The following is a 22853-nucleotide window of genomic DNA, read 5'->3' as shown; positions in this document are numbered from 1 at the left end:
ATGACGATGATTATAACACAAATACTTACTCGTTGATAATAACACGTAGACAATCAGGTGTGCTTTTGTTTAATAAAATTGAATGTTAACAAATCAGCTATTTTTAACTATTATTGGGGTTCTTGAATGCTTTAGGGTTTGTGGCTAAAACGATGAGTAAAGATGACATATTCTTTAAACTATTAAAACAGTAATGCAAGTTAATTTTTAATGTGATTATTAAAGTTTTTACAAAAATTTAATAATCGTTGTGTAAAACACAATATGAAATCAGATATGTAAGAAGAAGAATCAGATATGTTTTTATGTGAAGAGTCATAACAAATTGACAATCCATGGATAACTTTACACAATCGCATTGATCTGCAATGCATTTCGCACCAATATTCAACACATCTTTGCTGTTCCTTAGTTATAAGTTGAATATTAAATAATATAGTCTATAAAATAGTTCAGGAACTGTGAACAATTAGATTGTTATCCGCTAAATAGTCTTAATACCAACCTACGAGACATTGAAAAGGCACGATCGGTCCAATTACTTCCACTATCAGTTGATAGCAGGCAGCCTTCAAGCTCGGCATAAGTTACGAAATGGGAGCGAACGACCGATTTTATTACTAGGTTACGACCAATAATAACATTAATTCTAGCTATATGCATTAATTAAGGCGCAATGATTGATCATTTTCTGTACCACGTAAAGTGTTAAATCGAGGGTCACAATACTTAAATTGATCGCTTACGCTTTTATCTTAACTCAAACACGAAGGCCTTCGATTGCTTTAGTAGCGACTGACCAATGCCAGCAAGACAATGGATAGTCTACCGTGGACGTTGATACATGAACATGAATGCCGACAATGTCCTAGAAAATGCAACTGCGGCTTGCTAATCATTCTATAACCATGTCTTTCATATCACCAATTAATCAATTTACCTTGTACAGAGAAAAATAAATTATAACTACTGCAAATTATTGCATGACTGCTAGTTTTTACTACTACTAAGTTTTATCTACCTGTTATGTAATCTACGTTGTACATATCTGAATCGTGATTTAAGGTGAAAAATAGATAGATAGATGAGCACTTTATTGCACACAAATTCATAGGAAAAACACAAATAAAATACAATAATAAATTTATGATTTATTTGTATGCAAAGGCGGCCTTTTTTCTAAAGCAATCTCTTCCAGACAACCCTTAAAGAAAGTAATCTATGATTATAAAGGTTGGCGGCGTAATTTAAAATACATAATATTACTTTGCATAATTTTTTAGTTATTTGTGCCCTTATACCACGCTCTATGAATTTAGCACAACATGTCTTCTTCTTTCACTCAAATCATCAGCCGTCTCATATTCTATCAATTTTTCACACATCCTTTTAAAAAAAAAACAATCCATGTCTTTCTTGGTCTGCCTTACTCCTTTTCTCTTCCACAACCATATTCACAATTCTTCTAACAACGTGATTGCCTTCTATCCGCATCACATCAAAATACCGCACAAGTATTTTGCTCCTCATCTTATTATCATTGGATATACTTTTAAACGGCTCCTTGTTTTAAATTTTTTTGACATCCATCTTAACATTTACATTTTTATCACATGTCCTCTTTTTCCATCCGTCCTCTTTACCGTCCAATGTTCTGATCATATAACACGAGGAATCTAAACTCTTTCTTTCGTGAAATTCGTGAATTAAGATAATCTTGTAAATTATTCAAGGATCCTCATTCATCCTAAATACCTCCTTGTTCTATTATATCATTAAAATCTATTCAAGTATTTTTGCGCGGAAATCGTAACTACTAAAAAAGTTGCTTGCAATTTTCGGGACAAAATGTCGCCAAATCATGAATGAACTACAAAATACAAAACTATTAAATAATGTCATCTTTCGCCAATAGAATAAAGGTATTTAATACATTGATAGTTTTATTATAACGCATTATCTAGTTTTCTTATTATCGGACCACCAAGTCTTACTTAACATTAAAATTCGAGATTTTTGTTCAGTTGAATCAATCAAGTCACCGGAATGAGCCCGCAGACTTTGACAATTGAAAGTGTACACTATCAAAGCTTTTTTTGAAAAACTCCAATGTTGACTATAGCTAACTTCATGGTGTCGGTTTTTAGTGACGGTGTGCGCGCGCTTCGTAAAAATTTACACATCATTTTTCCCTAATGCAACACTTCTTACGTGCTCATTGCTGCGTGAAAGAAGAGCAATCTAACCAATTAACAAACACACTTTCACATTTATAATATTTGGATGGTTTGGTATTATCTAGCTAATATTTTGCGCTATTTACAATGGGGCACACTTTCCGATCAGCCTAAGACACATATTTTTACTTAGATGTTACCTAACCAGAAGCCTGTTTTCATCAACAGCACAAACCGCTATTAACATACGTGTTTATGTGGAGGTATTGCGTGGCGTCTTCACTTTTAAGTCAACCGTACAAAAACACCAGTTTCGACCTTGGTTTCACTTTCGAACGGAGTGTTATCTTCATATTCTTTAAGATAGAACGGGTACTATTACGGTATTCAAACGAGTTTGTTATGTTATTTTTAGTTAAAATAAAACTCTAAACTCAAGTTCGATTTCAGCCTTTTTAGAATTGTATTGAAACGTTTATACATACTGTATATTTTTCTAAAAATATGTGTTGATGGTGATAATTACATTCGTAAACATTAAACCAAAGCCATCCAAACACATTCTGTCCTTCACACATCAACCTTAGTGGGGTATTGGACCCTTCCTCGTAGTTCCATGCACATGCTTGCAATTTTACAATTTCTTATGATTTATGAAGGCTTGTTCGTAAAAATAAGTGCTTTTATCAATGAGAAGTGACCTGAAGTGACTTATTTTTAAAAGTTCGACTTTGTATAATACATACAATAGTGTGTTTATCGGTGAAACGCCTTTTCTATGTGAATCTTAAGGTTATTATCTCTATTCAACTTGTCAGTTTTGTACTACAGCCTTATATCTTATATCACTTTTATGCAGCGGCTTTATTTAAATGTAATATATATTTTAAGCAAACTGTACTATGACGGAAAAAATAAAACAAAGGAATATAAAATAAAAAAACGAAAAAAAAAACAACCGAGTCTCAGCCTCAAACTAGTTAAAAAGAGAAAACACCGATTCTCATGGGATCTTCATATCAGAACCTAGCTTGAGGACAATGGGACTAACTTAATCTAAAGATATCAATGAACAATAATATACAAACAAAAACTTAAAAACCCCCGACTTTATTAAAGTGTACATTATTTTACTGATCTAGCCCTTTCGGGAAATACGACGCCACAGACAGACTCTTTTAACTTATAACACCTAAAAAAAAAACTATGTTTAAGCTCCTCTGCAAACTGGGCCTACGGTAAGTACTTATGTTATAACCTTCAATAAGTAATGTGCATGAAATAACGTTTTTGCGTAAAAAATCAAAGAAAAAAGTGCTCTTGACGTCTAATTAGTCACAGACGTTACAGCGACAAACCTTAATAAAAATGTCGCCGATTTGTGACTTCGACGGACGACATATTGATAATACAATAAGACAGGTTTATTGAGATACACAATATGAATGAGAAATTTATTGATATTACTTGTCAATGTTTAAATTATTCGTCACGTGTAGAATAGCAAAAGGTATTCTATGTATATTCTATAATGTAATACCATGAAAACAATGCCTGGGAACAAATTCTGTTCCTACTATTAAACTTTCTAAGAAATGGACATCAGCCAACGCATAACAATTTTAAAACCAAATAGATACCTTTGAAAACGTTTGCTTATGGATATTATGAATGACCTTCTTCTAGCTTTAAGAGAACGATCTTTCAAACATTTGAGAATTAAGTATAATATTATTAATGTGACAAATTAACTTATACCATCTATTATTGAGTAAGTTTAAAGTACATCGAAGTATATTTATTATTATTATAATATTCATCCGCAGCCTATTAACATCCCACGGCTGGGCACAGGCCTCGTTTCTAATAGACCCACCACGCTTCTCCAATTCGGGTTGGTGGGTTTTTATAACATTAGTAATGAGGAAAAGATTTCGGCTAGGTAACTTACAATATATTTTTATAAATTATACCCCATCTATTATTCCAATGTAAGCTATACTAGGTACTGTACAGTTTTATCGAAATCCATTCAGTGGGTTTTGCGTAAATATCGATTCATCCACAAACACTCAAGAAAGTTTGTGAGAACATTCATTCGCAGTATACTTACGTAATTTAAAACATTTACATTTGACCTTTTATAAACACCCTCTGTCTCGAAAAGTTTCAAAGCCAAATAACTCGAAACAATAAAGCCAAATGACCGAATAGAATAAATATCTTTTGCTACAGCCCTTTCAAATACCGACCTTAGTTTGGGTGACTATTGCTCTAGACCTGTTTCTTTGTGCACTGAATACCTAACTAGCTCAGTCAAAGTTAGCGTGAGTCAAATTGTTTTTAAATATTCTACTTGAACACCTTTAGTGCTACATATGGGTTACAGGTTTTTGTACTAACTTTAAATTATCCTTTTATAACAATGGTTTTGATATGTTGCTTTTGCCACATTTTAAAGTAAAAAAAATAATTAAAGTAAATAAATAAATAAATATACTACGACAATACACACATCGCCATCTCAAGATGACTGATGAATAGTTTTATGAATAATATACATAAATACTTATAAAATGAGATGAACACCCAGACACTATAAAACATTCATGTTCATCACAGAAACATTTTCCAGTAGTGGAAATCGAACCCACGGTCTTGGACTCAGAAAGCAGGGTCGCTGTACTCTGCGCCAATTGGCCGTCAATTATGAATTCTAGAGAACAAGTTTGATTTTACAGTTTACATAGGCAATACCTTTTATCATTAGATAGATGTCACCAAGGTATAATATATTGGTAGAACTTGATCAATAAAAACGAACTAATGAATCAGAAAATTACGTTTAACCTATATTCTTATCTTAAAGCTTAAGATGTATTATGTTAACATATTAAAATTTATCCCAATACCAAAGCTATAGATCACCTAACATCAGAGACGACCGAAGTTGTCTTTCAAATATAACCATTTCAATGGATTCTCTCGTACATGATTATGTAAATTAAGTGTTAATTAGTAATCATGTGGAAATCAGAAATGGCATTGACCAGTTAAGCGGAAGCTAGGTCGGGTAAAGTTTAACATTCGACTTTTAAAATTTTAGCACTAGAATCAGTCTTATCACAGGTTTCCAGATTTAGTCATAATATTTTTATTATACTAAGTGGCGCCTAGCTAGTCTTGAGAAATCTTAAAATGGTCATGTATTCTCAAGGATAATTATTTACACAAATACAGTGCGATTTTCTGTAATTTTCAATAAGTTAAGATTTCTTCTCAAGGCAATTGTTTTTGTTGTATACATTTTGTATTATAAGTTAAGTATAAATTGCATACTACTGTATACAGTATAATCAGGGACTTTAAGAACTTTCTAAAGGACCGAATATAGTCAAAACCATTAAGCTGTTAAGAATGCGATCCGTGAGACATAATCAACATATGGACGGTACGGAAGAAGTTGATGGACAGCAAATTGGAGGTGATGACATAGAACTGGTTGGAACTTGGTGGACTAATGGTGTAGAGCTGGAAATGAGGGATTTGGGAGTTTGGCGTTGGAAGGGAAATGCTTCTGACCAACTCCGATAGCGAAATTTGTTTGACAATTCTAAAACCCACCCAGGGCTTTAGAGTTTTGGTGGAGATGGCGATGATGATACATTGAAAACCATTCGAAACTTAAATATGACCAAGAACTATAATTAGGTAAGACGATACGAAAGCCACAAATCTTTGCGAATCTTTATGGTTATCTACAAGTCAAGTTCAATAAATTATGATTCTTTGGTTGTATACATAAATTTATAGAGATAATAGGTTTAATGTTTGTTTTTTGTAGAGGTGTAACATGATTCATCTTAATTTAAGTTCTAGAAGAAGTCCTAAGGTTTATTTAATTGGCAACACTCTAATTGTCTTATACTTTTTTATAACGGTTGGTTTTGTGTTTATAAAGCAATACTTAAAATTTACTTGATACAATTTACTGAATTCAGTTATTTCTTCAATATTTAAATCAAACTACCTGACTGACTGTTTTGATTAACACTCTTTTTCGAATAGTTAAAGGATTTTCATGAACTTACCAGGAATTTATTGCTAAGTACAAAGGATTTGAAATTTGAATTCCAATAACGTTATATTACAAGAAAGCCTATTTGGGTATTCGAATTTGATATTTGTGACTTTTATATTATAACATTTTGGTATCAGTAAGTACTTGAGCAACATTATTGTTATTATTAAAATTTTAATTTAATTTTGCATTTACTTTTCTGTTTTACCGAAACATTGTATTAAGGTACCTTTTTTCCTATATCGCACTTTCTGTTCTATAGTGCCGGAATTATAAGATGTTTATTTATTTACCTTTTGCCTACAATCTCAGCTGGTCTTAAGTACAGTCGTGAATGCGTACGGGGTAACGGGGTGTCGCAGTTTAGAAGTTATTATAAACTTATACTTCTGATGGATTTCCACGCGAAATCGTACCGGAACACTTAATCCTTCGCGGCACGTCTCTAGCACCGAAGTTGTTTACTAGATTATAGCTAGTAGAAGTTTAGATAGAGAATAGTAGAGTCCTACTTGCGTGCTTTTCATACAAATAGAAAACATTTTAAATAATTATTACTAAGTATTTTGTCACGTACCATGTTCCAATCTAGTGCTCGCTCCCGCGACAGGCGCTTTAGGATACCTACTAAGCAAGACGAGTTAGTTGTAAGACGACTGGGGGTGAGGCGCGCCCAAACCCCTCAAATTTGAGGAATGACAGAGCCCTAAGCTACAAATGGTTAACGATAAAAAAAATTGGCGGAGGACCCACCAAACTACACATTACTTTACTAAATATTACAACACTATGAGATTTCATACCAAATGAATAGGGGTGGAAGTATAGAATATGCTATTTTGAGTGAATAATAAATAGATATCCTAAACAAGATCTGAGCTGTTTCGTAACCTGTGACCCGAATTCGGCGCACCCAAATGACGAAATGTCTTAAACGAACGTCTGTGAGGTGTCGCATCATTTAGAAACACCTATTACTTATACGCTAGATTTCTATGATCTAATTATGATGCCTAGATTTAAGATTTCTAGCACTTACTACACATTTCATAACATATATACTCGTACTATTGTAACTGCCTTCTATGTCGAGTGGTAAGGATGTTCACATACGGACCACGAGTTCCTGGGTCTGAATACAGGTTCGGGACAAAAATTGTTAGGATTTTTCATTAGTCACTTTATTACAACCAAACAAAACGGTTTAAAAAGGCGGACTTAACGGTAAAACATGTTCCAAACATTTGAGAAAGTAAAAAAAATGCTTTTTTCTTATGAACTTGCGCTTTTTCTTTTAAAATATTTTCAGTAGATACCAGTTAGGAAATTGGTGATGTCAATCCCGTGCCTCAGCGAGCGCGTGAAACCGTCGGACCCGTTTATTATTACTAACCTGGGATAAAAATCATTAAAACCCACCCACCCGCATTGGAGCAGCATGGTGGCTTTTCTTCTACTCTCTAACTCTCTCCTATGAGAGACAATACCTGTGCCTGTGGGACATTGATGACTGTATTTTAATTCTTACTATCAGTGCTTATTATAGTGTTTATGGACATTACTGGAGGAAATACATTTGTGTTGTAATTTTCATTAGATTAATACTTTGCTGGAGGAAAATAAAGTACTAAAAGTAAACTGCAATTTTCAAGATGTCTCTGAAATATTATTTATTTAATTTAATTGCACTCTCCATGTTGTAGATGAAGATGAACGCACTGGATTTATTAATAATAGCTAGCTTTTCCTCGCGTTCTTCGATCGCGTTTATTACAGTAGCAAATCCCGCGAACCGTTTACTTTCCAGCACGGCTAACATGGGCAGGAGACAATCATATCCCCAGGAAAACGATAAAAATCTATCTTATCCCACAACTTTATCAAATCTCAGAGCACTGGTGCTATTCCATGTTGCCGTGCTTTAAGGACACGTTAATTATATCCCTTGTCAGGGGACAAAATATAGGATATTTTTGTCTCCCGCCTGTGCTAGCCCTGCTGGGATAAAAAGTAACCTATGTTACTCTCCGACCTTTCATCTAGCTCTTTGCCAAAAATCAAGTAGATCGTTTGCTTCGTTAAGGCGCAAAGGTATGGATAAAAGTTTCTTTGTTAAATAAATTAACAAAGAAATGATTTTTTTTTTTTATGTTCTAGATTCTGGTCAGCCTGCAGTGACACCTCTACAGGGTCCCATTTTACTACGCAATGGTAGTGTGCCCGTTGTGCCCCTTACGTCCTACCCTACAGTCAACAATGGAACTTTTTACCAAATACCGGTAAGCATATTATATATTATGTTTTTCTATTTTATAGTGGCGTTCTCTAGATATTTGATAGAAGCAGGCGTTACTTTGCGGAAATCCATGATATATTATGAAAATTAAGCGTAATTTGCTATAGGTACTCCGCGAAAAGCGGGAGAATCTGTATGGTGTTATTTATAATTTCTTCAATCCTTATACTCCACATCAAACAGATCTTCGGCTATGTACCATCTACGCACGTTTCGCTCCGAAACCGGAGCATCCTCGGGAGATTTTGACTTTACACCACAAGTTTTTTTTAGGGGAGTAGGGTATAAAATGCGACACATTTGGCTATTTTTTAACTTAACAATTATTCATTGTAAAGTCAACATCTCCTGAGGATGCTCCTGTGTATGTTTGAAGAGCACTCCACTCATATCACTGACCCACTTATTCCCATTTTCACTAAAGACGAACAAGTTAATGCCTAATTAACGCCTAATCAAAGAAGATTCCTAGGCATACACACTCTTCACCAATCAATTTTCACTAGGCAACTCATCCTAGAATCATCATTGACCCTTGTCTATGATTTAAAAAAAGCATTTATATTTTTTTATCTGTCATGTGTCGGTGGGCCTAATCGTCACTAAGGTGTCGTAACTAAATTACCACCGAAAAGTTAGCGCCTAACGTCGTTAGTCAAGAGTTGGTGACACGTTTATTTTCTCTACGCATCACCTAAATGATTAGGCATCCGATTTGAACGTTTCCTAGGTTTAGTGAAAGCGGACATTAGATATACATTTTGTTTACAATATTGTCTTACGTGATCAAATCAGAAATGAGGAGATCCGTAGAAGAACTAAATTTAGCGACATAGCTCAACGAGTCGCAAAGCTGAAGTGGCAATGGGTAGAGCACAAAGCTCGGAGAACCGTTGGCGTTGGGGTTCCAAGGTGTTGGAGTGGCAACCCCGCACCGGTAAACGCAGCGTAGGTCGACCCCCAACCAGGTGGACAGACGACCTCAAGCAAGTCGCGGGGAGCCGCTGCGGCCTAGAATCGTGGAGTTTGGAACGCCCTACAAAATACCTATGTCCAGCAGTGGGTGTCAATCGGTTGATTTGATGATGATGATGATGATTATGTCTTACAACATATACATATATAAGGCATATATAGTTAGAAGAAGATACTATGAGAACTGAGAAGTGAAGGTCTCCATAAATAAACGCGTGTGAAGCCTACCAATCCAAACTTGGTCAGCGTCGTAGCTTACAGCCTAAACCCTTCCCATTCTGGAAGGAAACCTGTATCCTGTAGTGGGCCGATAATGGGTTGATAGTGAAGGTTTTTGTACAGTAATAATAGACTGGCCAAGCAAATGACCTCCCTGATGGTAGTTGGAAAACCATCGCTTATAAACAGAGATACTAACCGCCTGTTCTAGAAATACTAAAGTGGAGTGGTTTTTGACGCTTCTATATTAGTCGTGCACACGGTTTCTGAATATTCTTAATTCTTTGTGGATAGTACTTGGACGAGCTCTGCCAGATAAAGTTCTACTAATACTAGTCGATTTTTATTAACGAAGAAATATCATATAGAGTGTATTTCCTTGTCTACATTATTGTTTAGTTAATTCATAATTAATGGCTCGCTGGACACTAGTGACAAAATAATGATACTGTATACTATCTGATTTTTGCTTGTGTGATACTAATATCGTTATATTATCAGTTGAATGCATACTTCCTGATACTAATCAACCACTGTTTTCCATAACTTCTTGTCAATGTGTCGACTTTATGCTTATCAGCGCAAGTTTATTATCACGGCAGCGTTGAAATTAAATGTATGAAAATCATAATCGGCGTCATATTATGTATAGGTACAAGCTGTACGGGGCACTTTTTTTCATAGTTAAAACTGACGGACAGTGGCGTGCACAGGGTTTTTGACCAGGGTATGCATGAAGAAGGAAAATGGCATAAAATGGAAAAAAAACCTTGCCTTTATGAGTTATACAAATATTTTAGGGTAGGCAGTGCTTTTGTACATCTATGAAGTGCACGCCACTGCTGACGGACCAAGTAAATGCCCCATCTGATGGTAAATGTTAAACCATCGCCGTTAAAGAAAGCCCATAATTTTGAGGCGAAGGTGTTAAGCCTCATTATTATTACTAGCTGACCCGTTTATCTTCGTCTCCACCAAATCGGTTATTAACGGAAAACATGAATAAAATGACATTTTCTAAAAATGAATCCTAGCTAGATCGATTTATAGCCCCCGAAACCCCCTGTATACTAAATTTCATGAAAATCGTTGAAGCCGATTCCGAGATTCCAATAACATATATATAAGATTTGCTCGTTTAAAGATATAAGATTAAAACCTTTATTGCAAACACAAAAACAAAATACAAAGAGAATAACAATAGATTAAAAAAAACTAGTAGCCAAAGCGATAAGACCGCCCACCCCATGGGCCATTTGCCTGTCATTACGGCTACCACACCCTTTAGACCGGAGCATTGCAACAATACTGCTTTGCGGCAGAAATAAGCATGGCGTTAGTACTATGTTTATCTATGTAATTGAGTAGTATGTAAGTTTATAATAGCATAAATATATATCACATATATCTATCATAGTATATATAAATTTATGTTGGTATTTGTGTAGTTAATATGTAAATGTAGTATGTATGTTCATGTAAGTTTATATTACATTTCTTTATTTTTTGTTTTTTTTTTTGTAACTTTATGCACCATCTATTTTCCACTCTTTTATCGGCTTCGTACGCTCAGGTTGCCTTTAAAAGATCACTTTTAGTGATAAGGCCGCCTTTGCACCCTAGCACTAAGTCCTATTACTGTTTTCCTTGTATTTTCCTTTTTTTTTGTTGTGTTGCAATAAAGTTTTTCTATTCTATTCTATTCTATTCTATGTTTCAATACTTTGGTAGACCCACACCTAAATTCCGCTAAACTTTAAAGAGCGATTCACCTTTCTTGGTAGCAATGTTCAATTAAATCTGAGAGCAAGTAATGACAACAAGTTACAGATTCCTGTTGGTCATTCATTGGCGTATGGCAATGCTTTTAGGGTTAAGGTGGTTAACCTTTGGAATGAGCTACCGAGGGAAATCAGACAGTCTAAACATAAACATCTTTAAATCACGCGTAAGAAAAAAAAATCCTATCTAATATGTAAAGCTTTATCCCTATATATATTATATATATATAAATATATATATATGTATATATTTCTTGTGTGCGTGTATATGTCACTGAACTCCTCCTACACAGCTGGACCGATTTGAATGACAGATAGCGCTGTTCCGCTTGTATGTATATATATATATATATATATACTCTTATTTATGATTTGATTATATTTATATTATGTAGTATTGGTATGTAAAGTACATGTAGTGAATATAAATCATTTATTTTTAAATTGATGTTTGCACTATCCGATATTCCGTACCAAACATAAACAAAAGATTGTCTGGAGAAGATCGCTTCAAGCGATAAGGCCGCCTTTGCGCTTATATATTTATTTACCTATTGTTTTGTAAATTTACGTTCTTTTTTTCTGTATGTGCAATAAAGACTTTCTATATATATATCTATCTATATTCATAAACGTTACTATGTCACGATTTCTATAAGTTGAGAAAATTAATTATAAATTATGGTATGGATATAGTATATTAGTAACAGAACGTTTTCTCTGTATCTAACGTCGGTAAATTGGCATCCGAAAGAGCAGGACAAAACAATGTTTAACTATGCAACCGCTTTGCAATATTTATTAGTATGGGATTATGAGTTATGTCTATAATTAATATATACTTAGGTTTGAATCTATATGAACACGGAAATATTTTAATTACTTTATTTGATAATACGTTACTATAATCATACTTCTAAGTAAAGTAAGAATTAGTTTTCATAGATGGTGCCCTATTTTATCCCTTTTTTAACTTCTTCTTTTTGTCTGGTGGAGGCTTTGGCCGTGGCTAGTTACCACCCTTCCGAAAAAGACGAGCCGCTAAGCGATTTAGTGTTCCAGTGCGATGTGGCGTAGAAACCAATAAGGGGTATTTCTACCATACTTTCTAACAGGTTAGCCCGCTACCATGTAATATCAAGGGCTAACTTGTAGTGGAATAAAAAAAATCATACAAACTTTTTATATATAAATATATAAGGTTTCGTCCTGCCTGACTGATACAGCCCAAACGGCTGATCGAATATTTATCTCTACGTCATAATAAATTCTACCTAGATGTAATTATGAGCTTGTTACATACATATATTAATATGTCAAATTCAAATTCCAAATTCAAAACTGTTTTATTCATGTAGACATTATCACTGACCCATATGAAGCGTTCATACAACATGATAACACTAATGTTAGGTGATGGTGATACCTGCATTTGTTAACTTAAAACTAAAGCTAGGAGGGTTCCAAACGCGCCCTGGTCTAAGAACAGCATCCACAACAAACTTAGCCAGGTTTTTTTTTTTGTTATCACCATCTCACAGTCGAGTGTCTCACAGAGTCTCACTATCAATAAAATAATTGACAATTCATAAAATTTATAAACATTTATATAATGACCAACCTCGGATATTTTTAATATTACTCATAAAAGTTGCACTGGCGTGAAACTGAAGGCCGAAGGTTTATGTCGGGCAGTAACAACGAGAGAGCAATTCGCATAATCATTAGTGCAAATAAATTAGCTCAAGCCGGGTCAAAAAGCTCGAACTATAACATTCGTGTGTTTGTGTTGTAACTAAAACAGATTAAAAGTTAATAGGATATCAACGAATTTTAAGGCAAGATAATAATTAAAGCGGTTGCACCTACGTACTTTACATAGGGATTTCATCAATAGGAGATTTTCTTCTCTTTTATATCATCTGCCCGCTTAGAGCATACACGCACGCCTATGCACGCCATTTCATGGACATGGATTTGTGGCGGATTCCGAAATGCACACAGTCCACATGTGCGGCTACATGCCGAGCCACAGGCAGTCCCTCGCGGTTTCTAGCGTGGCAGAAAGAGCAGTAACAAAAGTGCAACGCTACGATAGAAAACATCGTGAGAAAACCTGCATGCCTGAGAGTTCTCTATAATGTTCTTAAAGGTGTGTGGAGTCCACCGATACGCCAGCTCGGTGGACTACGGCCTTAACCCTTTCTCATTGGTGGGATACACCATATGCGTTTTGCGCTTGCGATTGTTACGAAATCTGAAATTAACTTGAAGTGTTCATGCTGTGCCCTGATTTTATACAACTTGTCACTTTAGCGTCATTATGAATTCCTATGTATGAATGTAGAACAGAAATGCGTGTCATTTTAAATGTTACAGCTGTCACAAGGTTGACACCCGAGGTTGATACTTTGACGTGACTACCGGCATTATAGTTTAAGAGTCAATGAATTGTCCCGCACATATTTTGAATACGCTAGATATTTTTGCAACTTAATTAGTTTGTCATATTCTTCTCTGCTCTGCCGAAAGCGTGCCCAGTTGAATTATACGAAACTAAGTAATTTATAGTTGTCCAGCTGATTCTGAGGCTTAATAGTAGGAAGTTACGATTTCGGATTTATTTGATTACAAATAAATGTAGATGCCTACTAATTACAAGGACTAATGGGAACTTCGATAAGGTTCTTCTTCTCCTCTCTTCAACAAGCCTCACTTACGTAAGTAAAAATAAGAAACAACCCTATATATTATTTTTCATTTTCATTATTCATTGTAGTTTTTTTAATTTCGTCTTTTTAATTTTTTTTTTAATTTTATATTTATGACATGCCATATTAATCAATTTATGCTGCAGTTTTAATTGTGTGGGCAGCGACCCTGCTTTCTGAGTCCAAGGCCGTGAGTTCGATTCCCACTATTGGAAAATGTTTGTGTGTTGAGCATGAATGTTCTTCAGTGTCTGGGTGTTTATATGTAAAAAATATAAAAATATTCATCAGTCATCTAAGTACCCATAACACAAGCTACGCTTACTTTGGGGCTAGATGACGATGGATGATGATCTTCCTCTGAGCGGATGATCGTGCTCGGAGTCCGAGCCTGAACATTCATTACCGAGGTAATGTATATATAGGCATTTTCGTGAACACTTCGCTAGCGCGATGCAGGATTTTTGTGGCGCCATCTAGTTCTGTAATGTGGAGACCGCTACAAATATTATTCCAATTGACGGAGCAAGCCGATGCCCCACCTGATGATCTGTGGAAAACCATCGCCTATATATATGTCTATTAACCTAAAGCGTAGGTGTTAAGCCTCGTGTTCGTGTAATTACACCGGCAACCCTTCAGGGCGGAACACAGCATTACAACATTGCTGCTTGGCGGCAGAAACAAGCATGTAGTAGTAAATGTCGGCTCTTCAAAGCATATTAGTCTTGTCAACAAGTTGTAAATGGTACAAAATAGAGATACTTATAAGCTCTTAAAGTTATAAGCAGATCCGGAATGGCGCCTAGAAAATTGTACCAAAAGCGTGTAGCACATAAAAAATTGCAAAAGTTATAAACAATACCGCGCACACACACGCATACAAACACGCGACACCCACTAACAAATCAAATGTACCTAACTAAGCACCCGCCTCAAAAATTTATATAATTCTCTTTTTTTTTCATTTATTTAATTCTTTATATAATTTTCGCTGTAAAATTGTTAAACGTTTATTAATAAGACCATAGATATAGGAAAGACACTGTCTACCGCAGGAGACAGGGCTTCACACTCATGAAATGTATACGTTTATTTTGATAAAAAAAAGATATTATTATTATTATTAATTAAAGATAAAAAAAATGGCAATTCGTTTTTAGCCAATATTTCATTAGACGCCCTGCAGTGGGCCGCTAATGGCTATTGATGATTGAAAGGGTGAATCGTGATTCCCGCAGGAGGCCAAAGTGTTTATAAAAACCTAGTTCAATTAACATTTCTAAAATACAGAACTTATAATCTACTATCCATTGATCATTTTTCAACGCACACCTATCGGGCGGACGGACTGTCAGACCGCTTTGGCTTAATAATGGGATCTCCTAGGTACTCTTCAGGGACGGAACCATAAAAATTATTGCGCGATGCAGTGTAGCGTTGCTTGTCTCTTATTGCATTATGATTTCACTTCACACGCTTAAGTGTAATTTATTAACTCTAAAGGCTTGAGGAAAACCGCGCTGGTAAGATTCGTATAAACAGAGGGGCAGGTCAGTATGTACAAAGTAACATTATCTGTAATTCACACTATACTTACGAGTACCTATCTACATTGTTAAATAGCTCTTACCCTCTTAATTATACATTAATTGTTTAATAATAACATAGCATAGAATAATTGTTTGGATAGGTACCTAGACTTTTTTCCTTTTTTTCTACTGCCAGTTTATATATATTTAGTATATATATATTTAATATATATTATACATAATATGTATAATATGTGTGCAGTTTTAGAATTTATGAGTAAGTAGTTTATTATAATTATTTTTTATATATATACATATACAGTGGCGTGCATTGAGGGTATGCACAGGATATGCAGGTGATATAAAATTAAGAAAACCTCCAGTACGGGTTATAAAAAACTTATGCATATGCATTGTAAGAGTTATAAAAAGCCTACCCTTACGTATTTATAGCTCGTACTGGAGATTTTCTTAATTTTATATCACCTGCATACCCTATGCATACCCTCTATGCACGCCACTGTACATATATATATGTATATTAAACTTAAATTGCTGCCAACACGTTCCTTCGTAATTCCTAACGTTCCTAAGGTCGTCTGGAAGAGATCGCTTTATTGATAAGGCCGCCTTTGCACGCTCTATTTTATATTCTAAATTCCTTCTTATATGTGTATATATAGACGGCGGAAACACACTAAGCTAATCTTGTGCTGCATAGTGCAACCTACTGCACAAAATGCAACGCTCAGTCGTGAAACTGACTGTTAGCCCGTTACCATCATGACTTAACATCAGGTGGGGTTGCAGTGAAGGGCTAACGTGTAGAGGAAAAAATGTAAGAGGTTACCAATTCGCTTGTATGTTTTTTTAATGTTTCTTACTTAAAAACTGTGCAATTTATTAAACATTTAGAAAATTCTTCATTTATTTGTAACGGTATACTTTCCGGCCCTTTTTCATTATGTCAAGATATAGTGGAGGTAACCGGAAGAAATTGGCCTATAATAACCTATTGCTTTTCAGCTTTTAAAAAACATGTTATTTAGTGCCCAAAGGGTAAAACTATCACTAAGACTCCGCTGTCGGCCGGTCTCTGTCTACCCGTCTGTCACCAGGCTGTATCTCATGAACCGTGATAATTAGACAATTAAAACTATATAATATCTTTTGTCGCTATAACAACAAATACTAAAAAACAGAATAAAATTAATATATAAGGGGGCTCCCATACAATAGACATGATTTTTTTGCCGTTTTTATAGATAATCGTGCGGGGCTCTTCGTGCCGAATCTCAGATGACCGATTTTTTCTGCCAATTATATTTTTAGATTCTCGGATTTATTAAATTCATTAAGTGGGAGATTAGTTTCAAAATACGGTGCATCGTACTCGCGCGCATGATACACCGAACGACCCAACCTTAGAGACCTTGGAAGTATCATAAAAGGAGTGGGAGTAGGGGAGACAAAAGCTAAACAAGAGCAGAATGTAATTCATACCGGTCCGCCAAACTATTAGTATTGCGCCGGCGTAGGATCGACAGGAAACGTCCGCTCGACCGACGACCACGCGTTTCGCAGCTTCCATTTATATAGCACGACACGATTTTCAATCGACTTCCATGTAAGGCTTTAAAATAAGGCTTGCGGTGTGCCATACGCCTTATTTTAAAGCAACGTAACTATTGATTTCTTTTTTCCTTTATTGATCTAAATAAGTTTAACACGTAACCAAATACAATGCGCCATCCTTAGAAACGAAACAGTTTATGTAAGGATAATGATGCGGGGATAGCCTAGTTTTTTTTTTTTTATATACATATATTTATTTCAGTAATAATTGACCGGTTGGAATGGATGGTTAGTAGAAACCCACCTACCACAACCTTTAATTAGAGCAAAACTTCGCAGGACTTCTCCTGCAACGTACCGACCTGTATCTATCAACCTGAGGCGAATTAAGTTTCATGTGCCTGTAATTACATCGGCAACCACGCCCTTTAGACCGCAACACAGCATTGCAACAATACTGTTTATAGCAGCAGAAACAAGAACGGTGGTAATTCCGACCACCTTGTTTATTTCTGCCCGGGACGTAGGGCGTATTTAGGGCTTCAGCTTTCCTCTCGCAGGGACTTATAAATAAATTACACTTATCTCTCTTCTATCTATATATATAAAAGAGAAAGTGTATGGGTATGTTCCGTATAGGCTCCGGACCGATTTCAGTGAAACTTTCAGGGAATCTCCGGATTGACCTGGCGAGTAATCATGTAAAGTTTGGTGACGATCGGAGCACTCCAATTTTTGAACTGTCAAACTGTCAAATACAGCTTTTATTTACTACGATGATATTCTATTGTTGGGTGTACATGGGTGTAGATAATGATCTTCCCTCACTAGAGAAGAGAATGAATACGGAAATAAATAAATGATTTAATATATTATGAGTCTTAAATTAAAAATTTAATAAAAATGCGAGAAGGAGAGAAAAAAGACAAAAAAAAACAACTGCACTGCACTTATAATAAGTAGTATGTAGTCCAAAAGATTTAGAATAAACAGGTAGAGGAGAAAAAATGCCAACAATAGTACCGACTTAAAACAGTCTCCGATCACCATGTCGGAGGAAAAAAGGAAAAAACACAAAAAAAGGAATATATTTCGGAGTTAAATCACTTACTTTAACGATGAAGGAAAACATCGTGAGAAAACCTGCATACCTAAAACTCTCCTAATATTTTCAAAGGCATGTGAAGTCTACCAATCCGCACTTGCCATTGTGGTGGGCCTGAACCCTTCACATTCAGAGCCCAGTAGTGGGCCAAGAATGGGTGGTTAATAATGGCATTTGATTAAATTGAGAGTTCCTTAAAATTACCTATCTCATTATAATGAGTCATTGATGATATGCATTGCAGGTGGACTATATAGTGCTAAGTACCTATCACTCGGGAGAAAGTTGATTTAAAACTTGTATTTGAATAAACCCTTGGCTTCACCCAGACCACTACTACACCATCGTTAATAATCGGTGACTATCTTTATTGAACAATATACTTTTTATTTGGAAAATCGTTACAGTCACGTTGTAAATGATCTAGCTTCTAGCCGTCCATAGTAGCGCATTAGTCACAAGCGTGGGCTAAAGATAAATATTACAAAACGATTTATGAGTCTATTAATCTACTTATCCTTATTCAAATAGTATTTTTTATGAACCATGCGATTTTTATCTTCTTTGCCTGCATTTGTGTATACGCGGGGGCGATCTTTGCGGGAATTAATACATGATACTACATCAACTCATGATATCCTATTACCATCAAACATGCCTTCTCTGAGGGGATACCTTTAATATCCTCATTGAATTCCAGCAATTTCCTAATCCATTGGCCACGCTTGGACTCGGTTAGCCAACAACAGAACTAAATGGCAAAGAATGGAGGAGACCTATGCTCGCGAAAGGGTGTCCCAACCAACCGGAAGAACTATTGACTAATTTGAAATGAAGTGTTTTTAATTAAAACTATTTAAATAACTTATAGAATTAATCTTAAAATTTACTACAATTACATGTAAATGCAGATGTTTTTCGGGAAATAAAAGGCTTATTTATTTATTAATGTCGAGTGGGACGACCTCTTCTTTGTTCAATCCTAGGCCAATACGAGTACAGCCATTTCTTTTGACTTAATTCATTTATTTCTAGTCGTATGGCAATTTATAAAAATGTCAATATTGAACTTGTCTACAAATTAATAAGTTACAAGTCAAAGTCCAGATTCTTCAACCATACGTCAGTCTGAGCACGGAGATCAAAAAGATCGTTGGGCAAACCCTGGTACGAATAGATGGGCCACATGTAGCGGATGGGATTTGACTTAACATGCGACGCGTTGCGTGGTAGAGTTTGGAGAATAGGTACATTTCCGGGCAAAGATAATGACGTGAGCGATCTATAACATCATAAGGCTTGTTGCAGATCAGTGAGTATTAACTGCGGTTACTATTCGATCTATGTTCCAGAAAAGGGCATGCGTGGCGTTAGAAAATGGTTTTATAGTATCTTGTTTGCTTCTATGAAAGCATCATACCCGAATTCCTGTAGCTTATCCATCGTTTACCTTTTAGAATACAACACATTACCCTTGAACTAATTCGATACACTGCTCAACTCGGCTCGCTTTGGCCCTGACATGAAAATAAATTAATACATGAAGTTAAAAACCGTAGCTGATCAGAATACAGTAAAAACTGAAGGAATATAAAGGAGAAATCCCTTCGTCGCTAATCGTCCTTGTCGGTAGAGCGGTAACTAGCGATGACTGAAGCGTCCCACTAGGCCAGAGAAAATTTTAAAATTATAACTTTTAAAATTTCCCCTGGCAGGAGTCGAACCCGGGATCTCCGCAGTTCTCACCACTACACCGAGAAGGTCAACCCTATCATATGCCAAGAGGAAGTCTGGACCCTAAACATTCAGAAGGTCAATGAACATTCCGTGCGGAGAAATACACAGTTATGCAACCAGCCTAGTATATAGCGGTGATATAACGTGCCCATAATCCACCGCCATATCATAACAGACCGTTCACCTTTTTCCTCGGAACTAAGGCACTAACCTTTAAGAGTTAGTATCAAGATCAGTTCGCGAAGCACGACTTTTTTCGCAAAACCTTGAACTATATATGCTGAGATAAATCGAAATCCTTATTTGGTTTAGCTAAGTAGAAAACTTGCCATTTTTGGAAGGCTCTAAAAATCCTATTTTTTGCTTATGATCTTAAAGTTTAACCGACTTGAGAAACAGGATGTGATTCTAAATACTTCTAGGTATGACCAGCTTTACTGTATAAGAAATTAGACTGTTTACGTGTGGTTTACGAATAACGTCAATAGTCAACGTCGTGCGCGATCTGAGGTAGTTTGCGCCCTCTTGTCGAATGGGGTGATACGTCTGAAATGAGAGCTTGACGTATAAAAAGATACACATAATTACTTAACCTATCTAGGTATTATATCATAGAGTTCTATATGAGTGACATTAAATAAAAGCTAATTTGCTTAACCACAGGTCTTGTCTATGTTAAAGAGAGACTTTCGCACGCCAAACGCTCGTCTAGTTGTGTGTGTTTGTGTGTGTGTCTATACGTACGATATATAAACAAAAGATTTGTCAAGAGTGTCCACTCTTTTGTTAATATGGCACACGTCTCAGTACACAGTGTTTTAATACTTCCCTTACAAAGTTACCTCACTGAAAACTTTTTTCAAAATCGATTCAGTCTTCCGTGCCTAAAACGAAGCCTAAATCACCTTTTAAATAGTCAAATAGTCCTAAATGTGATTGTCACATTATCAGAACAAGCATACTTTATTAATTGAAGGAGAACGTTGTGAAGTAATGAAGACATTAAAATATCATGAACAAATAAGGAAGTCAGCCAATTAAAATGCCTAACACTCATCAGTAGATCTAACTAACATGTAACGGTCTTACTCGTATTTACATACCCACGCGTCTTAATAAAATCCTTCGCATATTAAGTGCTGTACGCTTTCACTAGCATTGAATACCTCATTGATCTATTAGTATTTTTGACTGTGGATCACAAGGTCCTTGGTTCGAATTCGGCCCATTTTTTTGTAAGTCATGATTGTACTGATAGTAAGTGGATAATCATCGCCTTTTTTTATCAAAGAAATTTTTTTCTTTTTTCAAATAGGCACACGTTTTGATGCGTTCATTACATACTAAATTTATCGCCGGGAAATGCTTTTACGCATCCAGTTCGGAGGCTGAGCAGACGAACTGTTCCAGGTGAGTATATGGAACTCCCCCTGAGCCAGAATAAGCCACTTAAACCCAGCGGTACTACCTGCGACAGAGATGGAACTCCAAGCTCTTTTTCGGCGGAGTAGGTGAGCATCAGCCGCCTGCTCTCTCTTCCTCTCAGAGGCCTCCTTGAAGCCTTCAAGAGGAATTTTACGGGTAAACATAGCCTTTTGCAACATGCAAGCAACAAAAAGTATCGCCCTGTGTCCATAAATCTAAAGCGTACGTGGTAAGCCTCATAGCCATTCTCTGCAGTATCAATAGCGTCCGTTATAAACAATCGTTTTTAAGCGCTAACCCGCGTGGAGTTAGGTAAAGGTTTTCAGCTCTAATTGCCCTCTTTCCAGTAGAAAATCGGTTTTCGCGGCAGTACGACATAAATAGGCTTAACTTAAAACGATGGTTCTATACGCACCCTGGTCTAAGAAGAAGGCCACAACAAATAAATAAATAAATATACTACGACAATACACACATCCCCAACTAGTACCAAAGTAAGCGTAGCTTGTGTTATGAGTACTAAGAGAACTGATGAATAATATACATAAATACTCATAATATATAGATAAACACCCAGACACTGAAAAACATTCATGTTCATCACACAAATATTGTCCAGTTGTGGGAACCGAACCCACGGCCTTGGACTCAGAAAGCAGGGTCGCTGCCCACTGCGCCGTCAAATGAAATGTACAGAGTTAAATGAAATGTAAACGAACCCATTTCAAACATGAATCATTGGATTACCAGTTACCACGTCTTTAGAAGCACCTGCTCGTATCGTACGTGGTTTGAATTGAGGTATTACGCACAAAGTATTGCAAATAACTTCATACAAAAATAAAGGTTTTATAAAAAAAAAATTATCATACACTTCATTTGCACATGACTACAAATAGGCACAAGGGAAATAAAAGAATAGATGCAGAGACAGAAGCTGAATACAAAAGTCGGCCTTATCGCTTAGTAGCATAATCAAATTCTTACATACGTATGGGATTTACTATTAATACATTCTCAGTACCTACCAGAGTATAAGGTGGCCGATGGCTCATGCCGAATGACGGGCGTCGGCTACTTCTAAGCCTCAACGTGGTGTACTGTGTACACGCGTCCTCAGTGAATACTGGTGCATAACAATTCACCGGATTCAGACGACTTAGTATTATTGTTTTCTGTTGTTTCATTAATGTGAACCATTAAAATGTAATTTAAAAATTAAACATGACTTGGTTGAAC

At 35.8% G+C, this 22853-nt stretch overlaps 1 protein-coding gene across 1 annotated transcript in view; it reads left to right on the top strand.

Annotated features, from left to right (window-relative positions):
• Positions 1–22853, top strand: part of LOC120631149 (protein spaetzle 3) — a 52153-nt gene that overhangs the window by 17194 nt on the left and 12106 nt on the right. Inside the window, exon 3 of the mRNA XM_039900597.1 lies at positions 8416–8537. Coding sequence (XP_039756531.1) covers positions 8416–8537 — 122 coding nt within the window. The remainder of the gene's footprint in view (positions 1–8415; positions 8538–22853) is intronic.

This window comes from Pararge aegeria, chromosome 17 (genome assembly GCF_905163445.1).
Source record: "Pararge aegeria chromosome 17, ilParAegt1.1, whole genome shotgun sequence".
In the NCBI taxonomy this organism is placed as follows: domain Eukaryota; kingdom Metazoa; phylum Arthropoda; class Insecta; order Lepidoptera; family Nymphalidae; genus Pararge; species Pararge aegeria.
The sequence above is the reverse complement of the archived record's forward strand: the minus strand, read 5'-3'. Positions and strand labels throughout refer to the sequence as shown.